At 34.9% G+C, this 21,113-nt stretch overlaps 2 protein-coding genes across 2 annotated transcripts; both read left to right on the top strand.

Moving 5' to 3' along the window:
* Nucleotides 1-1,073: 1,073 nt before the first annotated feature.
* On the top strand, nucleotides 1,074-13,421 carry LOC115445375 (T-complex protein 1 subunit gamma). Its single transcript, XM_030171614.2, has 12 exons — nucleotides 1,074-1,257; nucleotides 1,337-1,398; nucleotides 1,491-1,667; nucleotides 4,782-4,979; nucleotides 5,253-5,377; nucleotides 6,809-7,004; nucleotides 8,230-8,384; nucleotides 9,265-9,433; nucleotides 10,039-10,131; nucleotides 10,934-11,048; nucleotides 11,587-11,762; nucleotides 12,612-13,421. Exons 1-12 carry the CDS (start codon nucleotides 1,227-1,229, stop codon nucleotides 12,735-12,737), a joined length of 1,623 nt encoding a protein of 540 aa, XP_030027474.1. The 5' UTR covers nucleotides 1,074-1,226; the 3' UTR covers nucleotides 12,738-13,421.
* A 1,381-nt stretch (nucleotides 13,422-14,802) lies between these two features.
* LOC115445385 lies at nucleotides 14,803-20,319 on the top strand. Its single transcript, XM_030171626.1, has 3 exons — nucleotides 14,803-14,865; nucleotides 17,964-18,069; nucleotides 18,979-20,319. Exons 2-3 carry the CDS (start codon nucleotides 17,980-17,982, stop codon nucleotides 20,155-20,157), a joined length of 1,269 nt encoding a protein of 422 aa, XP_030027486.1. The 5' UTR covers nucleotides 14,803-14,865; nucleotides 17,964-17,979; the 3' UTR covers nucleotides 20,158-20,319.
* Nucleotides 20,320-21,113: the final 794 nt, after the last annotated feature.

Raw genomic sequence — 21,113 nt, 5'->3', positions numbered from 1 at the left:
AGAATGAAGTATTTAAATTCGGTAAAAATTATGAGTTAAGTACCCGGAAATGTAGCTCGATCCCAATATTATGATGAGGTAATAATATTAATGTTTATAGTTAGTACCTATATAATAGTTAATACCGTTTATCGGGGTTATACAAACCTGAAATTCAAATAACCTTTTATCTGTTTCCGAGATTGAAATTTACTACTACCCAGATATCCACTGCCCAGTTAAAATTAATGCTGTTATGCCTATCCAGAACGACAAATAGACTGTTAAAAAAAACGATTTTACAACCCGGCGTAGAAATCTACAGCAAACAACCCTTCCTATGAATTATTTTAATTTTTAAGTACTTGCCAGCTTATGTTACCTATCTATGATTTGAGATCGTAATGTTTATGCAGTATTATTATGAAAAAGTAGGTATCTACATTAAAATACTAAAATGCGATATTTCACGCAGGAAAGTAGAAAACATACTTACTGATTGCACCTACAAGTGTATGTTTTTAATGTAATATATTATAGCTATTGTATATACCCACTAACATAGTCCTTTTACAGTTTTTGTCTTTGATAATCTCAAAGACATACTGTAGCTTCTTACATCATAATATAGCTTAGAATTCTTACTATAAAAGATAATGTTGTTATTCTTCGGAATAGCCATTGGATGCAGCGGAACTTTGAATTTGCCGCTGCCTTGCGGGCCATTTCGAAACTACACTGAATATTTTGACTATGTATTGTATCAATTACCTTTATATTATAAAACAATGGAAATATTATTTTGGTAGGTACGAATTTAAAAAAACAAAATTAAAATATATTTTTGAAAAAAAAAACCTTTCTAACAAAATATTTTTTAAATAAAATTTTCTATAATGGTAACATTATGTATATTGACATTTGTTGTATGTTACCAATTACAAAATATAAAAGCGTTCCGGTTCACATAATTTATGTAAAATTTGTTTTGTATTTTATATATATAATATGATCTTATGTATCCATAAAAACGATTACTTTATAAATCAGTAAATTTTTAAAGAAAAATATTTTTCTATTAAAAGAAATACTAATATTATCTAGTGAAAAGTTTGTGTAGGAAGATAAATCTTTTAATACTGGCAACATTAGTCACCACGCGATTTTTGTTCGTGAGTTGAATTTTGTAGAATTTCTCGAACAAATTATCTATAAAAGTTTAAAATTAATTTCGTTGGTGATTCAATATGTACGGACAACAGCCAATTTTAGTTCTCAGTAAGTAAATCATATCGATTCAAGTATTATTTATGTGAGTATCAACGAATTTCCATTCAACAGTGGTGTCGTTTTGCAGGCCAAAACACAAAACGTGACTCCGGCCGGAAGGTTCAACTCGAAAATATAAATGCTGGGAAGGTATTTATCGCTAGAATTTATTATATTATTGAAATTTTTGCCATAAATATTCGATTTAGTGTTACAAATGTGGTATATGTTGTGTATTTTAGACGATAGCAGACGTAATTCGAACATGCCTCGGGCCGCAAGCGATGTTGAAAATGTTGATGGACCCGATGGGAGGCATCGTGATGACCAACGACGGCAACGCCATCCTCCGCGAAATCACCGTGCAGCACCCGGCCGCCAAGTCCATGATCGAAATCGCCAGGACCCAGGATGAAGAGGTTAGGATTAGTCATTACTGGCTTTTTTTTTATTCGAACTTCTTTATTCCCTCATGTTTCAATACTAATTGTACATTTAAAATTGGAATCACATAGACAAATGTTGTATCTTCATCGAATAAGTAAAGGATAGTGTAGGCAAACAATTATTCTGTACTACATAGCCCTTATCTTATTTGCTAATCTACAATAAATAAAACTTGAGACTTTCAGATTAACTTTAATACTCAGTAAACAATCTAAGGTAATCAAATAGACTTATCAATATAACTATTAAAAACTATGAGCAAATATGCTTTTACTCCCATTGTATAGAAAAAATAAATTATGTACAGTAAGTAATAAGCCTTAATAATAATTTTTAAAGAGCATTTTGTAAATACCTGGTCAAAGAACAGCAGTAAAATTGATGATAATAATATAAAATTATTGTCACCTATAAACAATACACAATTCTTGTTTTTTTTTTATGATCAAAATTGAATGAATTTATATCAATGATGTTTTACAAATAGATGCGTCATACACTAACAAAATTGCACATAAAAACAGCGCAGTATTTACTGTGACTGTGTGACTGTGACTATTCACAGCCCTAGTGGCTCGCATTGATACGGCTCGAGCGGGCCCGAATGGGCTCGAGTGTTGACTGCCCCGTCGCCATGACAGTCGAATAAAATGCATTTATTAGTTAAAAAATAAGTTAAATAGTGTAGACTTATTACTAATGTATGAAATGCAAGTATTTTTTTTAATTAAAAATACTTTAAGTTAGTAAGCCGACTAGCCACAACAGTGGTTAGAGGTTGACTAACGCCCGAAATTAATAATGTATCTACTATCCAAGACTAAAACCTATCTTAGATTGCCGACTATCTTTCGATTGCTCTCCTATCGGCATGCCAATATCTTAACTCGCCTATCCTTGCTTGCCTTCAACGATAGATCGCTGGCAATCCTTTCCAGATGCGTTCCCTCCTGACCATTCCATTTTATGCAGAATATTCCATTCGTAAAAAAAATACTTTTTGTATTTTCCATACAAACTATTCGTTTCAATATTTGCCTAATTGCGAAAAATAAGACTTGGAGTAATAAAAAAATATTTTATGTATTTTAGCCCTCAAAAGAAATAATTAATAATTAGTACATGTCATATTTAAGATACAAACTTTTTAATTAGTTTCAAAATGGAACGTGAGTAATGTGGTTGCTGACATATTTTGACACTGAAGTTTAACAACATTGTTCATAATATATTAATAAATCTTTAAAGGATTTAGTTTTTAGTATGAAGTACGCAGTAAACTCGGTGCCATATAATAATAATTGGACTCTGTACACATTATCCAGTGTTATGGAACAAATTACAATTCCGTTATACATAATTGTTGCATAACTTTAACCGTTTATGCTGCGCACGCAACTGAAGCTCTCAAAAGTAATCAATTTTAGCCGTTTTTGGTCCCATTGGTCATAGTGTGATGATATACATATACCCTATAATAGGCATCCTCAATAAATGGGCTATCCAACACTACAAGAATTTTTCAATTCGAACCGGAAGTTCCTGAGACCAGCTGGCGTTCAAACGAACATACTCTTCAGCTTTATATAATAGTATAGATAATGTATGGAAATTTTGCCTGTTATGTTTTAACTTTCAACTAATAAAACTATGTTAATTTGTAATTATTATTTTGAATTACAAATGTAGATAAGCAATAAAATAAATAGCAGTGATTGTAAAGGTATTTTATTTTATTAAGTAAAGAAGTTATTTGTTAATGCTGTTCTTTCTCCAACATCTTGATTCTCTATATTGTTCTCATAATTAATAATATCAGCAGTTGATAATTCCACTTAGGTTGGAATTTCCTCTAGCCTGTGATTCCGACAAATATTGTGCAAAACTGCAGTTGCAATTATTATTGTTTGAACTTTAGGTGAAGATAAACGCAATGTCAATGCAATCACAGGGAAGCGACGTTTCCATGTACCAAATGTCCTGAAAAAGATAATATAAATATTTCCTATTCCTCAGCAAAAGTTAATGGAATGGAGAAACACCATAGTTCCTGAAAAAACGATGCAATTGCCCCTTGTTAGTACCTATCTAATAGTTCGGTAGGTACGGTATTTTTGTAAATAATGTCAAAAATTATTTACCTTGTACATAGAAGTAACACGAATATACGAGATCAGTTTAACTAACAATGATTGGCAAGCAGATTTCGAAAGCCTAATCCAAACGTGAAATCAAACTCATCCAGGGTCTGCATGTAGTTAACTCTTTTCATTACCCGTGATGAAGCGCGACTTTCAGTTTCGCTATCAGTATCGCTAGTCCCTCCAAATCACTGTCGTCACTGTCACTAGAGAATATGGATATTTCCATTGCCTTTTCGTTTCCCTTAAAATCAGTGTAAGCGATATTCAAAACATATTGAGTAAACTGAGGAATTGGTCCGATTGGAAAATGCGATTGTTTACAACAATCAAATCAAATGTCAAAACGGGTAGATAGAGTATTGGCAAGCGTAAACTGTCATTTTCAAACAGAGGGTAATCTATGATCTGTAATCCGTCCTCTCAAAGATCGATTATTGTTAGAGATAGCTTACTGAATCTATGGATTGGTTATTGGCATGCTTTATCCATAAAAACGAATGAATTATCAATCTTAGATGGCATACATTGGATTAGGATTGGTTATTAATTTCGGGCGTAAGTGAATGTCGGGCAATTACATTACTTTCGTATCGCCAGTATTGAGCTTGGGCAATGTATCTATGTAATAAAAACATCTTAGATTTATATAATTAGTCATGGCAGAATTATTATGCTTTGGTCAATTATACACATCATTTCATTAGTTTTACTTTTCCCTGGATAAAAGCACTCTGGTGTAATGAAACATCTTCTTAGTGATTATGTTTTCAAAATTAGTTTATTCGTTCCTGAGCTTAATTCCAATAATTAAACAAACTTCAGGTTTATATATGAGTACAGATTAAGCCTGCATTTCAATTTACAGACAAAGCTACCTTCCCCTTAGTTACTGTACAACTGAGAGCAAAACTACATGAATTAAATACTCTGTCTTATTTCCAGGTTGGAGATGGTACAACATCTGTCATCGTCCTTGCTGGTGAGATGCTGGCTGTAGCAGAGCAATTCCTCAGCCAGAACATCCACCCCACAGTGATTATCAGGGAGTACCGGCAAGCTCTTGAGGATGCTATCAAGCTACTGCAGGATAAGATCTCCGTGCCAATTGATCTCAATGATAGAGATAAGCTGAAGGAAGTTGTGAGTAGTTTATGTCTTTATTTTATTTTTCGAATGTTTTGTTTATTTATCGTGTATTATAGTGTAAATGAAAGCAATGAACTCAAGTCCAAATAAAAAATTAAATGTCTAAAAATTACAGTCCCTCGGTTGCCATGAATACTAAGGAATTGTGTAAACATTTTAAACCATACTAAACATAAAACCAAGCTAATGAAAGAGTATATACTTACGGTCCAATAACATCGACAAGAACAGGATCATAATGAATACGACAACACTAAATATCCTCAGATTCGTTCCTGCATTGGCACTAAATACATTGGGCGCTGGGCGGACCTTGCTGTGGACATTGCCTTGGACGCCGTCAACACTGTTACAATCAATGATAATGGCCGAGTAGAAGTGGACATTAAAAAGTAAGCTGATGTTTAGTAAAAGAAAGTTATATTAAAAGATATTAGACAACACAGGCCAACAAATAAATTTTTTGTGAAAACTTTTGAAACAATTTTACCTGAATCTTATGCATTTTTGGATGCTAAAACCGTATTTCATAGTGTTTTTTTTATCATCCACCATTCTTTTAAAATCTGGTATTGATTTAATACAAATAGAGAAAATTTCTTCTACAAAAATTAAAGACTTATTTTTTTATTGGTTATATTTTCGCTTTCAATCATATTTAATTACTTGAATTATAATATCAAATGCTTATTTTTTTATATTTCCTCTCCATTTTCTCCATAGGTTTTCTTGCATTGCTTTTTAGACTATGTATTGCGTTTTTTTATACTCTGTGAAGTGACCAACGGTAATGACCCATCATTTCAATATTCCACCATCTCTGCTATCGTTTCTCCATTTTTTTATGTCCTGATCAAACCGTTCCCCTTGCTCTTCACTCACATTACCTAAGTTTTTAGGAAAAATGTCAAGATTGTTGTGGAAAAAGTGGACTTTAAGGCTAATCATTTAAATCGGCTTGTGCAAATAACCATGGAAAAATTGTCTGAAGCACATTGGAAATTGTCATGAGTTGATTGAAATATAAATATAAGAAATAAATTGTCAATATACTCAGGTGGCACAGGTATAGGAAAGCTTGTCCATGTTCTACCAGCGAAACAACTGATGTAACATTGGGATAGATACCGTTTTTTATTTTTAAAGTTATAAGTTTACTAACATCTATACAGCAAAAATAATAATCGTCTAAATGATTTTTTGCTCTCTCCATATCATGGGTGCTGCAAATTTAAAAGCTATTTTCTCTTTTTTAGACCGTTGCCTTAGGTCCTCGAAACAAACATAAAATACTTTGTGAGGAACCCCCCAATACTTGTATTGATTAATAATTTCTACACCAAAATATGCGAAGTAAACTTTTTTTACACACTCAGTAATGTTACTTTGACGTTTTTTAATTACAAAATTACCACATATATAGCAAAAAGCGTTATGAGAATTTTTACAACCACATTTAAGAATATACCATATATATTTTCGAACGTAAACATTATTTTTACTCAATAGTGAAATGTGAAAAATTGGTGGGTGGTACAACTTACATATTATTTTTTTCGTAATCATGACAACAAATTCCGCACCAAATGGGATTACTGTTCTTGAATTAAAGAAAAAAGCATATTTCGATTTATGTTAATGTGTACAAGCATTTTAAAGTTCTGAAACTGTTCAGCTATTTTCGTGGCTGATTGTACAATCGGCTGTTACTAATACCAACATGTTCTAAAACACATCCAAAACAGAAAATTAATGTCTTTACCATTATCCAACAATATTAGGTCTATAAAACCAATATTTAAATATATTATTTAAACCCACAGCTACGCCAAAGTGGAGAAACTCCCCGGCGGTTCCATCGAGGAGTCTCGTGTGCTGAGCGGCGTGATGATCAACAAGGACGTCACCCACCCGAAGATGCGGCGCTACATCGAGAATCCCCGCATCATGCTGCTCGACTGTTCTCTTGAGTACAAGTCGGGTGAGAGTCAGACTAACATCGAAATTGTTGGGGAACAGGTGAGTGTTTACAATTATACAGTAAATTATATATATACTGTATGGCAAAGAGACCCCACTGCACCTGATGGTAAGTAGAGCAGGGTCCAATAGAATGTCGACTGACATGAGATTACCCCTCGGCAGTTGACACAATTATGCCGGCCTGTTAGAACAGCATATCACAGGTTGATCCTGGAACGCGACACACTTACGTGGGCCACTGTCGCGGGATTTAACATATTCTGGTGATAGATTAAAATCTAAATGTTTCTTTTAATATCCTGTCTTGTAGCCATATTAGTGTTAGCCAGTAGTCAGGAACAGTCTAGCAACTGTTTGGTGTAAGAAATTTAAAAATTGTTATATTTTCAGAGATTATAACTTGTTACATTCTCTTTAATAAGGTTTCTAAAATAGCTCATAATATGTGATACTATGCATGATGGATTTTCGTTAAATACAGTTTGCTGGTGACATTTGTAACTTAATATAATTTATAGTACTTGCTGGTGGAGTAGTTCTTAACCTTTTAAGGCAATCAAACACTCAACACAGACATTTACCTGGTGTAATCGCACATTATAATATGATTATAAATGAAGACACTGCAACTTAAAGTAACATAATATAGAAAAAAGCCACTCAGCTCATCCCTTCTTTATATTATCTTTTAATTTTAAGAAAGTCATATGTAATGTGGCAAAACCATGAACGAAACCCATTGGAGCATTGTTGATAAATACAAACATATAATCTCATTGACCTATTTAAGACTAATCAGATTAAAGCATACTAAGGTCTGCAGTCTTGCATCTTTATTATCAGCATTTGTTTAACTAAAATGATTGATTGTTTTACATTTTGTTTTGTTAATGCTTACAACTGATTTGCAAATTGTATATCAACACAGCGAAACAAGAGAATATTCAGTAATCTAGGACATTATGTCCTTCAAAACTAAGAACGAAACATCGGGTTTGATTGTTCAAATAAACCAAATGGCTGCATTTAAGCATAATAGCAAAAATACAGTAAAACGAAGCCATATTACTCCTGAGTGTTACAGGCTAGTTTTTATCCTGGGAAAATATAAGAAAAAACTCCCTGTATTATCATGGAGAAAAAACATGCAGAGTGCCACAAGCAATAAAAAATATGTGCAATGTGGATTTGGTGGCGAATAAATACATTTACGGTATTTTTTTTCTTTTAAACGGACAACATTACTTATTGTTATTTCCAGGACTTCACAAAACTGCTGCAAATCGAAGAGGAGTTCGTAAAGCGTCAGTGTGATGATATCATCGCGCTGAAGCCGGATGTGGTGTTCACAGAGAAGGGCGTGTCGGACATCGCTCAACACTACCTCGTTAAGGCTGGCATCACTGCTATTAGGAGGTCTGTATTTACTTAAATTTATCTCTTAATCTTTTACTGTAATGTACAGAAGTAATATTAATGTGATAAGTTTCTTAATATATGTGGAATTTGTCGAATTATATTTGTTAGAAGTAAATGAACAAACTGCTCAATGGATTTAGATGAAATTTAGTTCATACATAAACTATGAGCTCAATTAACATTTACGTTTCTTTGTCATAAGAAATACACAGGGGTGTTTTTTCTGAATTCCTAGTGTTGGTATTTATTTGTTAACACTGTGTCATTTGAACTTGAACTTAATTTGGACAGATAATTGAGGTTCTCTGATTTTATATGCTATTATTTAACTTACATCTATGTAAACAAAATTTCCAATTTTCATAGGACGGTTCAGGTGGGAAATTGTAATCGTAGGAAAACTTCAAATTGAAAATTGCATTGTAGCAGCGGGCCAAGTGGAAGTTAATATCTGTGTTATCTCATTGCTAGAAGTTAACAATCATTAACTATAATCAGGGTCTAAAAGTGCCATTCAAGGAAAAATAGTTTGCAATCAAGCAAGTTACTAAATTTGGCGTTCCGAACGTTCACTGTGTTCAACTGAATTGAACTGCAATCCATACAACTGCTTTAGTATGGTGTCAATATTGATAGATTGTGGTTGTGTACGGAGTGGCGCTCATAATATAAGAACTCGAGTCTAAGTGTAAACCTGGATGTGAATAAAAAATATTCGTCAAATAAGTAAAATTATTTGTTGTTCAAGTGAATAAATAGGTTATAACAGTGACGTTTGGTTGCTATTTTAGTTCAGATCTTGAACAAATAGTTTATATTGTGGACGTTTGTGTCTATAGAATATACATCAATGTTAGCAATAAATCTTTGTCATCAGATTACGTAAGACGGACAACAACCGCGTGGCTCGCGCGTGCGGCGCCACCATCGTCAACCGCACCGAGGAACTCAAGGAGTCCGACATCGGCACCGGCGCCGGACTCTTCGAGGTCAAGAAGATCGGAGACGATTACTTCACATTCATCACAGAGTGCAAAAACCCTAAGGTCAGTTGATATTTTATGGGGTCAAAAATGTCTGCTTACTCTTGTGGTCCTTATAACAAATAAAGTATGTTAGCGAGTGCTGTAAAAATATCTGTTTTGACTTGCTGATTGTCTGCCACTGATTTGATTCTTTGTGAAAGGAACTTAAAAACTAAATAAAATTATAATCTAAAACCGTATTAGCGCCACCTAGTGATACTTTACAAAACTTCATGGTTTGCTAAACTAACACAAAAGTTTAATATCGTGTTGGGTTTTAGCTAGATTTTATAATGGTCTAATAATGATAGTGAGCAATTAAAATGCAATACTGGATTTTAAATTTAAATACGTGAAGAATCCGACCCGTCATTGTTATTACTTTACAGAAAAATCATGTGGAATACTTATGTAATAGTTAAATGTAGTCATTGCGATTCCGAAAGCTAAAAAAACAATCCCATTACCCCCAGGGCCCATGCCTTATCTTAAGGTTTAGCAAATAGCTTACAATCCACGAGCATTTTAGATTTTGATGAAAGGTGTTCGTTTTCTATTAAGTGATTCATTGCTCATTTGTCAATCGAAAATCTATTCAACAATTCATTTACCGTTTTTATTTCTAGGCGTGTACGATCTTACTACGTGGTGCTTCTAAGGACGTGCTCAACGAGATCGAGAGGAATCTCCAGGACGCACTTCACGTAGCTAAGAACTTGGTGAGTTCATGACTTACAATAGTTTTCAATAAACGATCCCAATCTTAATCTTCAATCCGATTTCAGGAATGAACCACTCAAAATAACTCATTTGTAAGCTTGTCACAAAATACTGTGTTCTGATTGGTCCACTTTTAAGATAGACAGACAAAAGTGATTGAAATCGTTTATTGAAAATGATGGTTCAGTGGTAATAATTGACGGTAAACTATCAATACACTGCTGAAATCAACAATTAAAGTAAATATGACACTTATGGCTATATGTAATATTCGTACAAAGTTGAAATTTGTATATAAGAGATAGATTAGTAAAGTCGTGTTTAAACTAGTAAGTTCTCGCAGCAATTATTACTCAAGTATTTTAAGATGTGCTAACACTAGTGGGAATATTTCAATAGTTCTATACATACAGCTGTCATCTTGGTGCTTCCCTTGGACCACCCGTTCTAGGTGGAAAGTTCATACATTCCATTTGGAAATGCCTGGTACCTATACTGTGTGTTCTTTAGCGTTATCACATATACTTTAAACAAGTAAAAAAAGTTTTTTACTCATTGAAGGACTTGTTTAAACAGTAGCGGCTTGGCTGTGCATGTGACGATGTGACTGTCATTGTCGACGTCCATACACGATGATCACTTACCATCAGGTGGTCTGTTAGGTCGTTTGCATTACAGTGAAAAAAAAAACACGTCCGATTGGCCGCATGACTTACAAGCTTCAAAATTCGCAGAAGTCAGTTTTCTTTACCGTCTGTATGGTAGCAAACCTTGTAGAGATAGTAATGTGTTTGTGCGCAGGTGCTGAGCCCGCGGCTGGTGTGCGGCGGCGGCGCCGTGGAGATGTCGGTGTCGCAGGCGCTGTCGGCCGCCGCGCCGCACCACTCGCCCTACCGCGCCGTCGCCACGGCTCTGGGTAACGCACTACACTATGTCTAATAATAACCCTTTAGAGCAGAACCTTACCGCTATAGACCTCTCTCCTACCGTTGCTGTATACTCTGAAAACTAAAGCTGCCAGTAACTAATATGTTGCTTCAGTCTTACTAAGTGATTGATTGGGATTTACTTAAATATTACTTATGAATCATTATACCAGTATGAATATTTTAAATTCATAATACGTAAAAAAATATCAGTAATGTTTCGCAGCTGATAGTGTGTACATATGGGCAGTTATAATGTCTAGTTACTGATTATTAATACATTTTATGATTGAATTTAGCAAATTAGCCCCAATAGACTATATAATGCCGCATGTGAGAATCCTAGTACCCATAACATAAGTTTAATTTTACCTTGGGTACCAGTATTCAAACAAACACTTTATAATAATTTGTTATATTGCATTGTATCATCAACTAGCATAAGGTTATTTGTAAGTGTCTGTACAAACTTTTGCCAAATAAATAAACTTATAAACTATACTGATAATTTTTATCGTGTTTTTGCAGAGATCATCCCGCGTACACTGGCGCAGAACTGCGGCGCCAACACCATCCGCACGCTGACCGCCCTGAGGGCCCGACACGCCGCCGGGGCCAGCAGCGCCGGCATCGACGGGGAGACCGGCGAGATCGTCGACATGGCCGTCAAGGGCATCTGGGAGCCGCTCGCCGTCAAACTGCAGGTCAGTACAACTATTAAAACATAACTTAGGCGAGTGAAATGTTTGTGGCGGTACAATCGATGCATACACCGCCATCTTGTCAACATCGCCGGAACTGCAAGAGGATCGATGCAGTGACGCAACTACAGTGATATCACACAGCAAGCACGATAGATGGCGACGTCGATCCTGAATTTACGCGACGTGCAGCATATATACCACCTCCGAATAGGTACTGTCGGAGGCGCTGGAACTGCATGTTGATTGGAAATATGCATGCCTGAGTTCCAAGTCAATCTTCATTGATTTCTAGATCAAAGTGAATGCAATGAGCTCGAATTTGCTGTACTAATCCTCTGTGATTTTGCGTCCCAGCCATGCTGCCTGTGAATTCAATACTGAAAATATTAAAGGACTCCATTAGGACAGTATGTGTTGTGTGTAAGGACTCAATCGTAGCAACAATCCGTTGCTAACCAAAATGTTATTATTTATTATTAAAATAGCGACTTACAATTATAACAATAACGAGAGTAATTACCGTGATCCAAGCAGATAATTGGTTTTGTGGAATTGTGTTATTTTTTAAAATTACAATTGCATAGTCAGTTAATAATTTACAACAATTACATTCTATAAAAAAAATCAGATTTCTGCTTCAGTATGATACCAATGTGAATTATTTTGATATACTGTACTTAGCACATTAGTAAGATATAATTTACATTATATCCGAAAATTTTTCCAATACAACCAAGCATACTATATATAGGTATTACCTACTTTGTCTGTATAATATCGCTGTAGTACTATAACTGGTATGGTGTTATATATGTGTAAATAAATAAAAATTTTCTCTATCCATTCTAGGTGTACAAAACAGCAGTGGAGACAGCGATCCTGCTCCTCAGAATCGACGACATCGTGTCAGGGTCCAAGAAGAAGAGCGGCAACGAGCCCGCGACGCCTGCGCAGATGGCAGAGCAAGAACACTAACACATAGCTTAGCCGTACTGTGTTGAGACAAAATCAATGGCACCACACCGCTATCTACACGCTTTTATACAAATCAGTTACATATACCTTACAGTTACATAGCTTTGTATGTTTGTAATGCCAAAATTTATTTTAAAAAGGTAAATGTAACTGATTAGGCTGAACGTTCGTGCCTGTCTATGGCCAGTGTCACAACTCTATAAATCTTTATGATTTTAAAGATTTTATCTTTAGCACATTCTTAATTTGAAATATGGATTTCTGTATACATACCAGTGTTTTGACATTTCCGAAGCCATTTTTGATTTTGTTTTCAAATAAAGCTTATCACACTGTGAAGACGTGGTTTGTTCGCAATGTTTGGCTTTTAAATACCAGAGAGGAAGCAAGGGGACAGCTAGAGGATAGTGACCCCCATGGATTAAGTTTTGATCCACGCTTCAAGTATGGACATAAAGGCATTTCTACATTGCAACGATTCACAATTAACCACTGTTTACTCTAACTTTAGCTTCTCTCGTAACCTAGTGCTAAACACGCCTTATTTATAATGGTTCCATGTATTGTATTCGTACTGCAATTATTTTTGTTTGTGGTCGCGTTTATTCGACACTGGAGTGCATTTAAGTTTCAGATTGTTATTTGAATGGAACAATAATAGTATTAAAGTTTTATAACTAATTATGTTTTGTTTTATTTTGAGAACCTGTTAAGATTTTTTGTAGTTTACGTAACAATAGAGGGGCATTGAGTGGAATTTCATTTATGCTTATTTCTAGTATTTAGTTAATTGTGCATTTCGGTAACATGGTATAGCTATATTGAAATTCTAAATCATAATTTAATTGCCAAAGTAAAAATCAGCAGAAGTAGGGATGTTTAATACTTAGAAAATTCATTACACAAACACTATAAGAAAAAACACAAATTGTCAGGAAATCGCACAAAATTGGTTTGAATAATTTTTTTTTAGTAAATTTTAGATTGGCACGAACGAAGGAATCGTCCCATGACAAGTACATAAGCCATTTTACTTCCGGCTGTTCGTAGATTAGCATATTATCGCCGCGCGGTATCTCGACATAATGCGCCGAAACAGTGTTCAGTGCGTTCGGTGGCGGACAGGCGACACGCACCGCGACACCATTGTTCACTCGAAGATGAATCCTAAATAGTTACAGTTATAGGCTTGTTTCCATTGCGGCGCTGTATTATATATAAAATATTTTGTTTAAATCAATTAGCAATGTTACCATTTGAGCCGCCGTATTATATATTACTCATAATTTCTAAGATATTATGTTTAAAAGAATTAGCAATTTTTTTTTGGAAGATAAGACACTCATGTAGTTCACCTACAAGATGGAATAAACACACACTTATGCCGTTTATCCCTGAAGGCGTGAGCAGAGGCGCAACAGTGTGTCCGACGTGTGTATTCTGTTCCATGATGTTAAAGGGCGAGCCTATAGCCTTACCGGGCACAGTTTCCGGACTGCGGGCTGATGCTGAGTATAAAAATTCAATATCATTATCCCGACCCGAGGATCAAACCCAAAACCTCAGCACTGTAGTCGTACCGTAATACTACTATGCCACCAATAAATAAAGTGAGATATTTTTGGTAGTTTCTTTAAGGCTTCTTCGTATCTTTTTATCGTATCCGAGCGGGATCCCATCGTCAACTCTCCATATGGTCGTCAGGTTTACCACTTGTTCGATCCGGGTTCTTTCTACAAAAAATAAGTATTTTTTATACGTGAAATATAAGTATTTTTATACCCGAAATATGCCATGTTTAAAAAGTGCACTATACCAACATACCTACTTTTGGCAAATGAACCCCATAGATAGAGTGATGAAATATGAAAGAGTCAAAATCGAAACCTAGAGTTCTTTCAGATAGCAAGAAACCATAATTTCAATATATAAACTAACTTTTTGTAACGAATCTGACACATTTTCCAACGTTCAATGGAAACGTGCATCGATCACGTCCGAACAATGAGCCCGTGACGCGTGACGACGGGTGGACCCTCGACGCGAACCGCGGCCCGTCACTGCGCTACAACACATAGAGGAGGAAGGCGGCTCTCCTGACCAGCTGTCCACTGCGGATTATGCGAACGTAAGAGCCTTCATTAATTTTTTGCACCTGTATAATTAAACACATTTGTATTTACTATTTTCTGAGAAGTCCTACACCGTATTTTGTATCAATGGTATCAATGTAATGTAAATAGGTTGTTGTCGTCTCAGAAGGGGTTAGATGTTAGTAAAAAAAATAAAAGCATGGAAAGTGAGTAAACACCAATAAAAGCGGACGTACGGAGGGACATTGTCGTAAAAATACGACCAAGCTCCTTAAATGAAGATAAAATAAACATATTTTCTGGATTTAAAGATGTCAGCAGGAAAGTAGAAGCGTTTTAAAAAATGTAGTTTCCTATTGCACACAAAAAGAGTTAAATAGTTGTTTCTTATGTTTATGAGAATGTTGATATCTAAATAACACCACTTTGGATATTATCGGGATTTTTGTTTAATTTTTACTCTTGATGTTCCGAAGGCTTTGTAGTCGTTAATTTATGGTCATGGGGCGGATTTAGGTTTTGGTTTTCCGAAAAATTGCAATTACAATAACCTTCATTTTATAATTTTACACAATTATAAATGTTATCGTTAGTAAGTCTTTTGGGATCACATTTAATCACATGTATGAAGTATAACAGATTTGTTTTAATGTTTATTTTGTGTAACGAGACCACTAGTGAATGTATTTACGACCGGAATAGATCCTGCGATGATTGTGATTACTAAACGAATTGTTGATTTTTATCTACTTGACTTTAATTTACTGAAGTTTCTTTAGAAGCTAGATGGATGTAACATCATTAAATTATTGGAAGTGAAAAGTTACTCAACGAAGTTTGATAAACTTTCTTTATATACCTAAATTCGCTGTTTTTGATCAAAATTGATTGTAATTATTCAACATACGCGGAAATATTCTCCTTAGATGCAAATAGTACGAAAGTGCTAAAGATCTTTATCGGCTGGTGTAGACTGTTAGCCAACGAATGTTACTAAACCACCTTAAGCTGGTTACTCACAGCCGGTCTGAATAACATACTGACAGATTAAAAACAATTGAAACGCGTACTTTTTTATTATCTGTGTTTCTATAAACTAAGGTTAATAAGAATACCTTATCCGTGAAGCCTCCATCTATCGGAGGGTCGAATATGATTGCTGTTATTGGTGCGTTTTGTTTTTACCAAAGATAAACATTGAGCTATCATTGCTATAATAATCTATTTAGTATGTTATGTAAATTGCTTGACGTAATATTGAATGTAAAAATATTGAAAGGTTATACTTGAAAACATAAAAAGTACTCAATAACTTTTTTCTAACAACATTACAAGTACTCAGTACCAACACCAGTACCTTTCTATACCTAGATACGAGTGTTTTCTTGATCTCAGTTACGCATTAAATTTTTTGTTATTGAAATTACAGTAACAGCGCAACTTTTACTGACGAGTTGGGGTAATAAACTTCAACTAAATGTTGGTAACTTATTAACACCGACCGTTAGAGCATTCGAATGAAATTATTAGGAATAGGAAGAAGTCAAGATGCACATTATAGGCATCGGTTGGTGGTTTTAATATGACAATACTATAATAACTTCAGCAAAGCGACATCTTGTGACACGATACTTTAGAAATTCATACGAAGTTATTAACATTTACGCGGTGCGACTTCTTTTTACCATGATTTGGTAAGCGTCATTTTGAGAACAAAAAGCATATAAACTGGTCAACTCATATTCCCCCTTACAATTTCCATACGTAAAAACCCATGTAGGTATTCAGTAACTCGCCTACCCTGTATCTAGGTCAGTTGACTATGACCCTTCAATAGAAGGCTATAACGGTGATCGATAGAAAACTGGACAATGGGCAATAGCACGTAACTATATGGACCGGAACGTCACACGCTATCGCCCAAACTGTGATAATACCGTGGGACCATTGACTAGCCTAACATGTCTAGGCATAGATTTATGATTATCAATAACTGGTGGTCTATACGGTTTCGTTTGAAGTTGTTTATTGATGTCTATTTAAGCAGTATCATCTGTCCTGGGTTCGTTCTTAGGTCGGTCCATAAATAATTATTTCAGTTTTTTTGGATTCTTTAAAACACATTCATTGATCGGTTCGGGATATTGCGATAGTATTTGTATTGGTGTAGACATAAGCTTTTGTTAACTGCCATAGTTGATGGTATGTATAACAATGAAATAACTTAAGTATTTTTTAACACATGATGTCTTATTAATTAATTAATCTTAAATCTTTATCACACTTCCATTGTTTTAAGACCAAATCGTTTTAATACGCACGCTCTCTGTGAGTTTTTAGTGCGCAAATTATGTATACTATTTGAGTATTAGTTGCATTGTGGGCGCGTAAAAAATACGCTGTGTGTATAGGCTCTAAAATTACTATCATTTGCGTTAGATTTTTATAATACCATTATGTTGATATGCCATAATTTTCAAAGCGAACCTTGACTGAAACATGAAACTTTCATTAAACAGTAATAACATAGCAATCAATATTCGCTGAAAACATAATAAGTGTCACCTTTGTGTTGGTAAAATGTCCGCGAGGTCATAGTACTTGATGGAGATACTGTTCACGGCTCGATGCCCGCTGACTTCCGTCGGTTTCATCACGTTTCCGGCACTCTCTTTGTCCTGTTTGGGAAAGGGACAGTTAGCTGAACTAGTGTTTGCCCGGGACTGCATCTACGTGAAAATTGTGTTAGAAGGCAAATAATTGTATTTCAAAAAAAGCTAATTTTTAGACTTACTGTTTTACGATCGACGTCGTTATTACTCATGTTTGATCAATTTTGGGTGGTATATTTATTTTATTGTTTTTCTTATAAAATATTACATATAAGCTTTGGCATCACTAGCTTTACATTTCGCCTTGAAAGAGAATGAGAAGCACACGCTGTGACTCGCTCCGAACCGTCAGGAAATCCTTTTGCCTGACGGGTATTTAGGTATAATAGAAAGATTTCCTTTTAGGATTTAATTTTTTACTATAATATAGTGAATTAAAAAAAAATTATCTATACATATCATTGTTGGAATATAAGTCTTTTGGGAATTAAATATAATTGAAATATTTTTATCAATTTCAGGAGTAAATGAGTGAAAATGGATTCCAAAGCGATCATCTTGTTTACCGCGCTCATCGGAGTCGTAATTACTGTGGAACTACCACACGATTTTATGAAAAATACCGAGGTAAAAACAGAATGTGTACTTATTTACAATATTTTTATATATACAGTTAAATTAAATACACGTAAAGATTGATTCAGCTAACCATAGTTTTTAAATAACTTTAATTTACTAACACTATTGTAAGTAGACATCTTGTCTTTAATGAGTAAAATAAATTCTCTAAACCCAAATTTGATTTTGAGGAGGTTTTGTGAGCTATTGTGTGAAGATTTATCATTTTGAATCTCTAACCTCCGGTGGCTTGGGTCTTGTTCCTCACCATCAGATGGTGGGTATTCCTTTTATATTAATGTTTGTAAGATATATAGGTATAATATGTTTTTAAGAGATATTATTATTTTTTTAATTATCTACATGCATAGTATTCAACCTATATTGCATTTACAGGGCTATTATATAATAAGTATTTTTATGTAATATTTACCTTTGACTTTACAAATTACATTTAATATTATATTAACGTTTCAGCGTAGGCAAACATAACTCCTTTAATTAAATAACATAATTTCTTTTTCATTTTAATAACGTATCTATATAAAATAATAAACAGATCGAAGGCTACCTATTTTAAAATGAGTTTACTATCGTAATCATGGTGAAGTGTTTGTCGTCTGCCTCGTGTCGATCAATCGTTATGTTTACACGCGGGTAATTTCATAGGATTTAATGTGTCGACATCCTAGAAGCCAATGAATACTAAATTTAGAAACTTATCTTGGGTGTTTAGAACAATTACTGAAGCAAATAAAATTTTTGATGTTTCAATGCTGAAATAAAGAAGTAAATTTACTTTAAAAGTTATATACTGGTTATCTTAATTAATTAAAATATTTTACAAGAATTTAAAAAACAAATTCCAGCTATTTCATTTAATAGTAAGCTCTAATAATGGATCGCTTACGTTTTCAGGAAAATGAAGATTCAGAAACGCCCAGAGGCCGTCGCGGTGTTATTGAAGAAGAAAAGTATTACAACATCCACTCTGACAACAGACAAAACATTAACCAACCCACGCCCTGGATCCCCGGCCCTTTGCCCCCATTAGAAGACCCCACAACAAAAATTTCAATCACCAATGACGCTAAAGATGTGGTTTCTCATTACCAAACTACTGAGAAAGTTACTGATAAACCCACTGGGCGGGGAGCAAGGGCATCCAACGAAAATTGGGTTAAACTGCCTCTCTCTGGTCACAATGACCAAAACGACGATATCCTAACCCCACCGCAACCTTCTGGAGAGCTCATTAATTCCCGAATGCCTAGAGTCAATTTTGTCACACAAAACAAGGCTTTAGAGGCATCAGAGTCGAGGCATGATAAGCAATCCATAGACCGTTCATCGAGGACAAAGGAATTGCGAACAGAATTCGTAAGACCGGATGAAGAAGATCCAGTGAATTATAAGCCAGTGTATCCGCGACAAGCTGTCTATTACCCGGACGAATCTAGAAGGCCGTATTACGACGATCGCTATAATCTACCAGATGATTTATACAGACGGGATCCGTATTATGATTTATACGACCAAAGGAGATACTTCGCTGGTTATGGACCGAGGGTTGACAGGTACGATGAGGTTGCTGACAATTATGTGCCGAGAAAACCGAAAAGAATAATATATTATGCCCATCTTCCTGAGGTAGTCCGTACCCCGCCGAGCGTGGATCTGAGGTACAGATACTCTGTGGATCCTTACAAACGTTACGATGAAGATATGTATGCGAGAACTGGTAGGTACGACTATAGATTTAGGAATAGGTACCCGTACGCACCAATGAGGAAAGAAGAAAGAAATTATAGAGACCTCGCCAGTGCTGGAACTGTTAACAAGGACAAGAAAGTAGGTGAGAAAGTTACTCCAAACGCAGTTATGCCTAAAAAGGAAGATAAGACGAAAACTGTATCCGATAATAGAGATGTTAATAGAAATATAATTAAGAGTCACCAGTATCAACCCAATGTCGACACTTACAACCAACCGACGCACAAAGCTTTCCAAGATGTCGTCAGGTCTGATAATGGATATTTTCGCTACGATGAGCCGCTATTCCAAGGAGCAGTAGATAATTATCAAAGAAAATATTAATGTAGAAAGCTATACTGACGTTTTTGGCTCGTTTTTCAACAAAAACCATTTGAAAAATAGCCTTAAATGCAATCAGAAAAGATTTTAACAAAATAGTATTTATTTAATGGTAATCGGGAAGTTTGAATGCGTGTATCGACGCTAATAAACGTTCTAAATGATCATCTTGTTTTAATTAGTTAGGGTTGAAACGACAAATTGTACAAGTAATAAATCGAGCGTTTAAATTAAAACACGGGAGGGTGAAGATGAATTTCATTAAGAATTAATTAATGTCATTCTTAAACCGTTTTTGTTTTTCCACGCGAATAAAAAACATCTGTCGGATGGCGAGGCCGCGACGCGTTTTCTTGAGGTAATTAAGCAATAAATTTTGCGGCTGGCAACATCCGAGGTAGGGGCCGATTACAGCATTTAAGAAAATGGATAGTCGCTACTCGAGCGGTGCAAGACGTAACTAATTAGAATTGAGGGCTTAGAAAAAATCCTACGACGTGACAGCTTGTAATCAAGGGGATAGATTTGGTTTTTTAATGTTGGTGCCAGCAGTGTTCAGAGCTGCGGGATTAATGGGCCGGTAATAAATTACACTGTAATTAAATGTCTCGTCTGCGGCTCAAGGGCTCGTGAAAGTCTAATGTTGCATGCGAATAATGATTTAGAGAGATTTTCCATTCAACGATACACGGACATTAGACGCGTTAATCATCTACATTATCGTCTGACAACATTCTAGAGAACAATAAATTAACTGAGAAACTGCCGCTAAAGGTTTATTAGTCTATATTGGATACCACCACATTAATTCATAAGATAGCCTTATGTTTTTTACAATATCCGGCTGTCATCAAGGATTTCGAATTTTAAAATTCGAACATTTTCAAGAAATACGTGAGGAAATTTGTATTGTTTTGTTGGTATTAATTAAATTTTTGCATCGTAGAACAGTTTCTATG

This window comes from Manduca sexta, chromosome 8 (assembly GCF_014839805.1).
Source record: "Manduca sexta isolate Smith_Timp_Sample1 chromosome 8, JHU_Msex_v1.0, whole genome shotgun sequence".
NCBI classification, from domain to species: Eukaryota; Metazoa; Arthropoda; class Insecta; order Lepidoptera; family Sphingidae; genus Manduca; species Manduca sexta.
Note: the sequence above shows the minus strand (reverse complement) of the source record. Positions and strands in the feature narration are given on the sequence as shown.